The 10872-nt window shown below is 46.0% G+C and overlaps 1 protein-coding gene across 1 annotated transcript in view; it reads right to left on the bottom strand.

The window, feature by feature from the left end:
• Positions 1-10872, bottom strand: part of LOC109933920 (nesprin-1-like) — a 197004-nt gene that overhangs the window by 126325 nt on the left and 59807 nt on the right. Inside the window, exons 18-22 of the mRNA XM_048600919.1 lie at positions 10219-10377; positions 7352-7764; positions 4674-4782; positions 2585-2749; positions 914-1081 (exon numbers count right to left, since the gene is read on the bottom strand). Of these exons, the coding sequence (XP_048456876.1) occupies positions 914-1081; positions 2585-2749; positions 4674-4782; positions 7352-7764; positions 10219-10377 (1014 nt within the window). The remainder of the gene's footprint in view (positions 1-913; positions 1082-2584; positions 2750-4673; positions 4783-7351; positions 7765-10218; positions 10378-10872) is intronic.

Here is a 10872-nt window from a genome sequence, read left to right as displayed (position 1 = left end):
TAAGGGAGCGCCGCACTGTCAGAGGGTCAGCGTTAAGGGAGCGCCGCGCTGTCACAGGGTCAGCATTAAGGGTGCGCCGCACTGTCAGAGGGTCAGCGTTAAGGGAGTGCTGCACTATTTATGGAACAGTACAGAGCGTATGCCACACTGTCACGGTATCTGTACTGCGAGAGTGTTGTTCTTTTGAAAGATCAGTACTGAGGGAGTGCTGCACTGTTGGAGGGGCAGTACTGAGTCATAGAGACATAGTCATGGCATCATCAAACTCAGAAACAGATCCTTTGGTCCAACCAGTCCATGCTGACCATAATCCCAAACTAGTTTAGTTCCACCTGCCTCGGCTTGTCCCATATCCCTCCAAACATTTCTCATTCATGTACTTTCTTTACACAGAGAGTGGTGGGTGCATGGAACACGCTGCCAGCAGTGGTAGGGGAGAATAATACATTAGGGACATTTAAGCGATTCTTGGATAGGCACATGGATGATAATATAATGTAGGGTATGCAGGGTAGTTTGATCTTAGAGTAGGATAATAGGTCGGCACAACGTCGTGGGCCGAAGGGCCTGAACTGTGCTGCACTGTTCTATTTTCTATGTACTTATCTAAATGTCTTTTGAACATTGTAACTGCACCTCATCCACGCTCCTATTCTCCAGTGAAAAAGTCCCAGCCTTTCTACTCGATTATTAGACCTCAATCCTCTATTCCTGGCAACATCCTGGTAAATCTTTTCTGAAACATCTCCAGTTTAATAATATCCTTCCTATAAGAGGAGAACCACTACTGTACTTATGTTGAAATTGTCAACTTTTGAGATGACCACAGTGCCCTCCAGCGCGCTACTCCCTCCCCCAGTGAGTCATGCCAGCAAAATATCCAGACGTCTCTTTGCGCAGAAGGGCTTTGCACCTGGTAACGCAGGTGGAGATCCTGTGCTTCTTGAAGATTCTTGGAATCCAGCGTTCGCTCCCCTTCTGCCTGCAGTTCCTGCTGGGAGTCGGTGACTTGCTTCAGGATGCTCCTGACCTCGTCTCTGTGCTGAATGCATTCTCCAACACTGGATAGCAGCTTATCACACTGAAGGGGGAGAGGGTGATCAAGTTAGTGTAGCGCGAGATACAAGAGAGCCAAGTGGTTTCCTGTGTGCATTTGATGTTGCATGAAATGTAAAACCAAACTGCCTTTGCTGAGTTCAGATGCTGCCATATTTTAAACATATTTTTAAAATAAAGTAGCCTTTTGAAGAAGATACTTTTTTTTAAATTGGTCACGCGAATGGTATATTTGCAAGCCCTTCTCATTCTGTTACAGTTCGCGCTTTTTTTGAGGGTAACGGCCACGTTATTGAAAGTGGGACTTTTCAAATAAAAATGTCAACAGAATCCCTACAGTGTGGAAACAGGCCATTCAGTCCATCGTGTCCAGACCAACCCTCCAAAGAGCATCCCACCCAGACCCAGCCCCTTACCCTATCCCTGCACCCCTGCATTTCCCATGGCTGATCCACACCTTCCTAAAATCTTTCCATGTATTGGCCTCAGCCACCTTCTGTGGCAGAGAATTTCACAGGCTCACCATCCTGTCTTGTATGTACATAAACCTACTATTTTCAGGATGAGTCAGAACGCTTCTTTCATATTCCATTGAGGCAGGTACAACAACAGCTTTTATTTTGAGGAAATCCCCATAATGAAGAAACACAGTGACCTTTCTCACAGGATGCTGTGCCATCTCTGTGTGCAATACAGAGCTGGCAGATTTGACGCAGCCGTAGAATAAACGGAATTTTGTGTATACTGGATATGATTGAGTTATTCATTCGGGTGCTGAGGGCTCAGTTTATAGCTCAATGTCGTCTCCACCATTGCGCAGCTGTGATTAAGGTGAAAAGACGTTAATTTTCCTGCTCAGTGTTGAGATGGGTTGGTGCATTCTGCTGAATGGGAAATCTGGATATTTTCTGTTCAACTTTTCATTAACCATTAGGGGTGGCACAGTGGCTCAGTAGCTTGCACTGCTGCCTCACAGTGCCAGGGGTTCAGGTTCAATTCCAGCCTCAGGCCACTGTCTGTGTGGAGTTTGCACATTCTCCCCATGTCTGCATGGGTTTCCTCCGGGTGCTCCAGTTTCCTCCCACAGTCCAAAAATGTGTACAGGTTGGGTGGATTAGCCATGGGGAAATGCAGGGTTATAGGGTGGGGGCTGGGTTCAGATGGGGTCATATTTACAGGGTCAGGGCAGACATGATGGGCTGAACAGCCTCTTTCTGCACTGATGGTTCTATTCTAATACCTATGCCATGAGCTTTTATTTGGTGCAATGATCTTTATTGTGGTACTGTGCCAAATGCCTTCAGGAAATCTTGTTTGTGAACTTGTAAAGTGGTTTGGAAATAGGAAATATGTGACAGCTTTTCACCAATAAAGAATAGTGACTTGAGGGAGGCAAGACAGAATGGTATATCCAAATTTGTTAATGGCGCCAAGTAAGAAAGCACAGACACGTAACATGTGTAGAGTGGCGATAAATAACCTGAGGCCACATCAATGTCATGTCACTAGTCTCAGATCGTTCTCCTACCTCGTCCACTTGGGTCAGGAGCCTGTTGAATTCAGCTGTGAGTTTGGACAGCTCCTCATCTTGCCGTTTGGCTTCGCTCTCTGAAGAGATTGTCCTGAGAACAGCAAGTCTGGATCTCAACCACAAAATGTTTGCTTCCTCGCGGCTTGCTTCTTCCTTAATTCCCTAAATGCAAAAAGAAACAATATATTCCGGCTCATCGTCCCCCTTTCCCATTCTCTCCATGGCCTCAGCCACCTCCTGATCTGCGTAACTTCATTCCAGCCCTACATCTCTCAAAGCTCTCTGCACTCCTGTAATTCTTGGGGTTTGCCACTTTTGTTCTCTTCACTACTGACAGCTGTACCTTCAGCTCCCTCAGTCTCGAAGAACATGACCAAACACACAAACTGGTGGAACACGGCTCCTTAAATCCTTTCTGCCGTTTGACAGATGATGGCTGATCTGATCTTGGTTTCAACTCTGCCTTCCTGTCTATCCCTGATACTCTCTGTCAATTAAGAAGCTGAATAATTCAACACTAAAGATATACAATGGCCCCCTTCCTGACCACTCTCTGGGGAAGACATTTCAGAATCACTAAACTCTGAGAAGGAATATCCTCCTCGTCTCTATCTTTCATCGGGAATCCTTTATTTTTAAGCAGTGTCACTAAGTTTTAGTCTCTCCCACAAAGGGAATGATAATGACTGCTACAAATCACCATTCATTCTTGTATACTCCAGTGGATACAGGCCCATCCTTTTCCTCTGAAAAGGGTTTCCTCTGGAATGCATCATCCTCACTCTCTCAATCTCTCTTTCTCCTTCCTCCTTCAAGACGCTCCTTAATACTTACCTCTTTGACCAAGATTCTGACCAGCAATCCTCACATCTCTGTACGTGGTTAGGTGTTCATTTTTGCCTGATAATGTTCTGTGAAGTGCCTTATTCCAGCAAAGGCACTACATTTGTCCAGGTCATAGACCCGTAGCACGGAAACAGTGCCTTCAACCCAACCAGTCTGTATCTACCATAATTCCAAACTAAACTAGTCCCACCTGCCTGCACTTGGCCCATATCCCTCCAAACATTTCGTATTCATGTACTTTATCCAAATGTCTTTTAAACGTTGTAACTGTACCCACATCCACCGCTTTCTCTGGAAGTTCACTCTACACACCAACCATCCTCTGTGTCAAAGAAGGTGCCCCTCATATTTTTCTTCTAATCTTTCTCCTCACACCTTAAAAGCATACCCCTTAGTCTTGAAATCCCCACCCGAGGGAAAAGACACCTGCCATTCACCTTATGTATTCCTCTCGTGATTTTATAAACCTCAATAAGGTCACCCCTCAACCTCCTACACTCCAGTGAAAAAAGTCCCAGCCTATCCAACTTTTCCTTATAACTCAATCCCTCCTGACAAGATCATGGTAAATCTTTCCTGAACCCTCTCCAGCTTAATAATATCTTTTCTATAGCAGGGCAACCAGAACAGGGAGACCAGAACTAGGCACAGTATTCAAGAAGAGGCCTTATTGTTATTGCTGATGCTGAACAGATCATGAGCTCAAATGACTTAAATCTACAATGTGTCGATTCAGAGACAAGAACGCTACTACTGAGAGACTTACAAGATAACTAAAGCACTCCCATTGGGAAGCACCACTCCAAGGCAGGGCTACAACAGGCTAATGCCAACTCAACAAAACTCCATTCAAGGAACACAGAATTCCCCCTGGCCTATTAACTGTTAAAACACTTGTAGATTTTCTTTATATCATCTGTCCATTATCAGATGGATTCCTCCCAGTTGACACCCTGCATTATTACCCTTCCCTAAAAGTCTGATCTACAAAATCACAGACAAACAATGCAGGGTGTCAATAGAAGTTTCTATAGAAACTTCTGTAGACACCCTGCATTGTTTGTGTGTGATTTTGTAGATCAGACTTTTAGGTAAGGGTAATAAATGATAGCCTAGCCAGCGATGCCCATAGCCCAGGAACAAGTGAAGAGGTTCAATGATATTTCCACTTCCGCAGGCCCTGCGCCCAATATTTTACACATCCTACCTGCTCTGGAAGAAAATAATATGTTGTACAAACCTCCAGAACTGATTTCAACTCTCCGTACTTTCTGGTATTGGAGGCTGCATTCCGAATCTCTGTCAGCTGTTTGTTCTTTGTCACAAGCCATTTTGATTGTTCAGAGTATCTACAAAAGAATGAGAGGGAATGTGTTCACACACAGACGTTTAAAATATCAAGTACTTCTTGGGGCAGGGCCTGATTCATCTGATTTGCAAGAGCATTGGATGAATGTTCTAGGAAAACGGCGTGGAAAGGAATGGTGCTTGAGTACACAGTCCCAGTAGAAGAGCCACCGCAGGTACGGCAGGTCAAATAGACTCCTCTAGAGCTGCAGGGTTTCAAAATCATCCCAACGTCTCCTGCCTGAAATTGTTTCATCATTTCCCCTTCCATACCTCTATCCCAAGTATCTCCTCATGCTTGGTCTTTCTATCCACTCCTGAATTCCTCCTGTCATCTCCCCTCTAAATTCTCCACATTGTCCCTTTACCCTCACGTTCACATTAACTCTCCAGCAAGTACACGGCTTTGACTTTGCCAAGACACAAAGCCTCACTGTCCCTCGGACCCCAGCCTAGAGCAAAGGTGGCCCCTTTCCTGGTTCCTCCACACCATCCTTTGGGAATTGCTCTCCCTTTACCCCACAGAGCGATCCTCCAAACCCAGAGAAGTGCACCGACAAGGAGCAGGAGGAGGACATTCAGCCCTTCTTCAATAAGATTGCGGCTGAGCTGATTGCAACTTCAAATCCGCATTCCCATCAACCCTCTCACTGGGTGGGAAGAGTAAAACTCCACAATGCCATTCCCTGACCAAGGTCACATGGAATGCAGCTTCTTCTGGTCATCTTTCCTTCCTACTCATCACATCCTGATCCCAGGCAACCAGCTGGTCAATATGCACTTAGAGTCAGACGGCATGGAAACGAACCCTTCGGTCCAACCATTCCATGCCGACCTTAATCCCAATCTTCTGCCACCTCATTCCTTATGAGTTCCCTCACAGTTTCCAGTCCCAATATTGTGCTTGACCTCGTCAGACTTAACAAACAATTTAGTCTGTGATCCAACAATTATCAGGCCTACTGTGAGCATCTCAAGCAAAATGTCTCCAAATCCTCTCATTACTCTGAAACATTCCAAAGGCAGAGACAACCACTTACTGCGACATTTCCTGTCCCTTCAACCTCTGAACTTTACCATCAGGCTTGAGTAGTTCAGTGACTTCCAAAACCAAAACCCACTGCTCACTTGGATTCTACCTGACATTTCACTGGAGGCATGCTTCCGCTCAGAGATCTGGAACATCCCAAGCCACTGACAATTGCTTTTAGCACCAAGTTGTTTTTTGCGCTTGGGGAGGGGTCATTTTAATCTAACAGGTTCTAGTTGAGTCAGATGTTCAATCTTCAGACATCTCAATCCTGGCTCCAGCCTGCCCACATCCAGATTTAACACATTAAAACATTCAGGATTGTGATGTGAGAAACCAGGTGCCAAAATTTGGATTCATGCTACATTTATTTCCCAGAAATGCCAGCTTCCTTCCTAGTCAACCCTAAGTGCCCAAGCACACTTTCTTTACTAATCAACCTGTCTGGAAATGTTAACACATAATTCTGGAGCAGGTAGGATTTGAACCCAAATCTCCTGGCCCACAGGTAGGGACACTACCTCTGTGCTACATGATTCCTTAGGCTTTCGTTATCTGTTCTCAAGGTATTTAATCTATCAGTCGCCTTCACCTATGCATTTTTAGCATTAACAAAATTATTTACAATTATTGACATTGGGGGCGTGTTTATGATTTAAACACTATAATGGAGCAGTAAAAAGCTAAGGCCTTATGGACAAGGAAGTTCAATCCTGGCCCATCCACTTTAGTTTGATCCTGTAAAACTAAACCCTGGCCACTTCCCGGCATTCTCAAAGCTCCACCCCATCAGGGATCACAGCACCTTTGGGGTCAGGGATTGGGCACCTCCCACCTTCACAAGACCTACAGGCTCCTCAGGAGCTGTCCCGGCCTGTTGCAGAATCCTCCCCACCTGATTGGAAACTCACCCTGTCAATCATGGAGACTTCCAAATGGGGATTACATTAAAAGTGAATGCACTTTGGAGCACAGAAGGCTGAGAGGGGGTGGGGGGGAACCTGATGGAGGTGTATAAGACCTGGACAGGGCGAATAGAAAGCAGCTGTTTTCCTCAGTCAAAGGGTCAATAACAATGGGGCATAATTTTCAAAATGAAAGGCAGGAGGTTTAGAGTGGATGTGAGGAAAAACATTTTTGCCAGAGGGTGGTGGGAATCCATTATGTAATGCCTGGGAGAGTAGATGGAGCGGGAAACCTCGTGACCTTTAAAAAGTACTTGGATGAGCACTTGAAGTGTCATAACATTCAAGTCAATGAGTCTAGTGCAGGAAAGTGGGACCGCTGCAGGTAGTAGTATATTTTTTGGTGGTATACACTAGATGGGCTGAAGGCCCTGTTCTGTCTGATTCTATGATTCAAAACTCCGCAGGATGTGGGGGACCCTGATCTTTGTCCTTCCTGAATCAAACTTTTCAGAGGTGGCTCGAGTGAAGCTGAAACACTAACATGAGCCAGTTTGGCCCAGTAGCCTGCTCCTATGCTAGTTCTAGGGAAAGATAATAAACTCTAGGTAAACGTGTGTTGTTCATCACTGTTACCTCGTCCTGTACTCCTTCCATTTGTCTGGCTGATCCAATATTTTCTGGTAGGTGGCATCAATAAGTCCTTGCAATTCTCTCAGCGTCTTTTTGTCCATTTCATGCTTTGTCCGGATCCCTTCATACTTCCGAGTTTCCGGCAGCTTCTGGCAGAGGTCACCGATCACTTTGCCCCGCTTTCTGCACCACTCGAACTTCCCTTTCTCCGAGAAAAACTCCTGGAAGGGAATCAGTTGTTGGTGGACCGGATTCATCAGGTTTGGTAAGAGGCTGAACGGGATCCTGGGGAGGTCTTCAAACCCCATTACCGCCCAATCCGGGATCACAAACCCGATTACCGCCCAATCCGGGATCTCAAACCCGATTACCCCCCTATCTGGGATCTCAAACCCAATTACCGCCCAATCTGGGATCTCAAACCCGATTACCCCACAATCCGGGATTTCAAACCCAATTACCCCCCTAATCCGGGATCTCAAACCCGATTAACCCCAATCTGGGATCTCAAACCCGATTACCCCGCTATCCAGGATCTCAAACCCAATTACCCCCCTAATCCGGGATCTCAAACCCGATTACCCCCCAATCCGGGATCTCAAACCCAATTACCACCCCTCCCCCGATCAGGGATCTCACACCCAATTACCCCCCCAATCTGAGATTTCACACCTGATGTAAAATCCGAGAAGGGGGACTGAATGAGTTTGGGGGGCGGTGGGTGTGGGGTGACCAACACTGACTGATATGACGTGATCCAGGTGGGAAGTTGGGAAGCCACTACATGCACTTGGTTAAAAATGGGGTTGGAGAAGCCTCACAGCAAGGTATTGGACAATTGTACTGGATAAGCAAAATAAAAGGAATATACGATAGAATTCCTACAGTGTGAAAGCAGGCCATTTGACCCGACAAGCCCACACCAATCCTCCGAAGAACATCCCATCCAGACCCTCCCCTGTAACCCTGCATTTCCCATGGCCCATTCTGCGCCCATTTCCCACGGCCAATCCACCCTAACCTGCACATCATTGGACTGTGGGAGGAAACCGGAGCAAACCCACGCAGACATGGGGAGAACGTGCAAACTCTGCACGGTCGCTGAGTGTGGAATTGAATCTGGGACCCTGGCACTGTGAGGTAGCAGTGCTAACCAATGAGCCACCATGCCGCACTATACCAACTATAGAATAATGTTTCATTTATTATTGTCACATGTACTGAGATAGAGTGGAAAGTATTGTTTTGTGTACTAACCAGACAAATCATACCTTACATAAGTACATCAGGATTATGGGAGTGTGCAACTCTGGAACCTCACAGGGATAAAGTAGACTGTGTAACCAACCGAGTAGAAAAATATATTAGTAATTATTGAAGTGAAAATATACCTAGCACCTTCCCAGCACAGGCAAACCAATGATGTAAATGAGAATTAATCATAAATAAGTATGTTTTGTTGGGCTGCACAGCGGCTCAGTGGTTAGAACTGCTGGCTGACAGTGCCAGGGACTTGGGTTCGATTCCAGCCTCGGGCGACTGTCTGTGTAGAGTTTGCATGTTCTCCATTTGTCTGTGTGGGTTCCCTCCGGGTGCTCCAGTTTCCTCCCACAGTCCAAAGATGTGCAGGTTAGGGTGGATTGGCCATGCTATGGTGCCCAGGGATGCTTAGGTTAGGTGGGTTAGACACAGGAAATTAGGGGAATGGGTCTCAGTGGGATGCCCTTCAGAGGGTGGTGTGGACTTGTTGGGCCAAATGGCCTGTTTCCACACTGTAGGGATTCTATGATGTTTGAGAGTCAGGAGTGCAAAGTTAAAATGGGCAGGGACTCAATTCAGAATGAAAATACAGGACGATGAACAGTCTGGTTAAAACCAGAGTAGATGGCCATGGTGTCCCTAACTGAGTTTGAACATGGTTCCCAACGCTCCCCAAAGAAACCAGCTGCTATAACCACATAACCTGATGGTGCCACAGCTGGAAGCCATGTGATTTGGGCAAATTCAATGCTCCCAGCAGCGAGCTGTGTTTCAAAAATAGGTACGAAATTCATCTGTAACATCATGCAAAACGAAAGCATTTAACCGACATAACTTGGCGCTTAAATGGCAAACTAATTTATCAATACAAAATGATGCATTTTGATAGGAAGATAACAGGAATCACAAAGTCTGTAGGAAGAACGAGTCTAAGTGGGATGCAAGAGCAGAGATATCTGAGGTATCCTAATTCACAAATCATCCAATGTAGCTATGAAGGCTAACAAGGTCATAAATGCATGAAAGAAGTACTGAAGCTCATTTCTACAGACAGAGTCATGGAATCCCTACAATGCAGAAAGAGGCCTTTTGGCCCGTTGAGTCTGTATCAACTCTCCAAAGGGCATTCCACCCTATCCCTACATTCCCCATGGCTTTTCCACCTAGCCTGCACATATGGGTAATTTTTCATGGCCAATCCAACTAGCCTGCACATCTTTGGACTGTAGGAGGTAACTGGGGCACCCAGAGAAAACCCACACAGACACAGGTCACACAAAGACAGTCGCCCAAGGGCGGAAACGAACCCAGGTCCCTGGTACTGTGAGGCAGCAGTGCTAAGCCACCATGCCACCGAGCAGCAGATCTACATCCGGGGTGAGACCCATGTGGACAAGTGGATTGGAAGGCCTCCCAGTATACATTATGTAACGTTTATACAGAGCCTCGGTTAGATCACAATTCTGGTCTTCATGTTACATAGAAGGATCTAGAGGGATTAAAGAAAATCGCTCACATTCCACGAAAGAATACAACAAAAGGAGGCTGCTCTGTTGCTCATCAAGCCCTGTCCAGAGAAAAGTCATTGAGAGACACTGCGCTGTGCTTACCTTGTGCTGTACAATAAGCTCTTCACTGTTGGTGCTGATTAGGAGCTTGTTCTCCCGAGCCAGTTCCAACTTACATTCCTCCATCGTGTCCACCAGCTTATTTCTGGCTGCTTCAATCTGGAGGCGGAGCAAATGGTAGGGTGCTTCGGCCTGAAGGTCCTGAAATAATCCAAGCAGCATCAAATAAATTAAAAGCCAAGGCTTGGAACTGTATGTTGATGAACATAGAGGCCAAATCTTCCAATCTCACCATGGGTCTGAGTCACGTCAGGCTGGCTTTAAAAATGTCAGGTGGAATCCAATCCTGGGGTTCCCGCCCCCATTCACGCTGTCAGCAATTTTGATCAGCGTGGGGCGCAGTTATGAGGCTATATCTGCTGTCCCAGTCTTGCAAGTTCCATTCTGGAAGTGGGTGTTTCAGATTGTCCCTAATACCTTAGAGTGGGGTGGCTTTTGAATGCAAGGCTCTACACTAGATCGGAGCTGTGGTGAACCATGATTAGAGTTGGGAAGCATTTGAGAGTCAAGTTCAAAAGGGGTTGCCAATTTCATGTAAAACAAAAACCGAAAGAACTGCGGATGCTGTAAATCAGGACCACAAACAAAGTTGCTGGAAAAGCTCAGCAGGTCTGGCAGCATCTGTGAAGAAAAAAA

This window comes from Rhincodon typus, chromosome 9 (genome assembly GCF_021869965.1).
Source record: "Rhincodon typus isolate 14 chromosome 9, sRhiTyp1.1, whole genome shotgun sequence".
Lineage (NCBI taxonomy): Eukaryota > Metazoa > Chordata > Chondrichthyes > Orectolobiformes > Rhincodontidae > Rhincodon > Rhincodon typus.
This window is presented reverse-complemented; position numbering and strand designations above follow the sequence as displayed.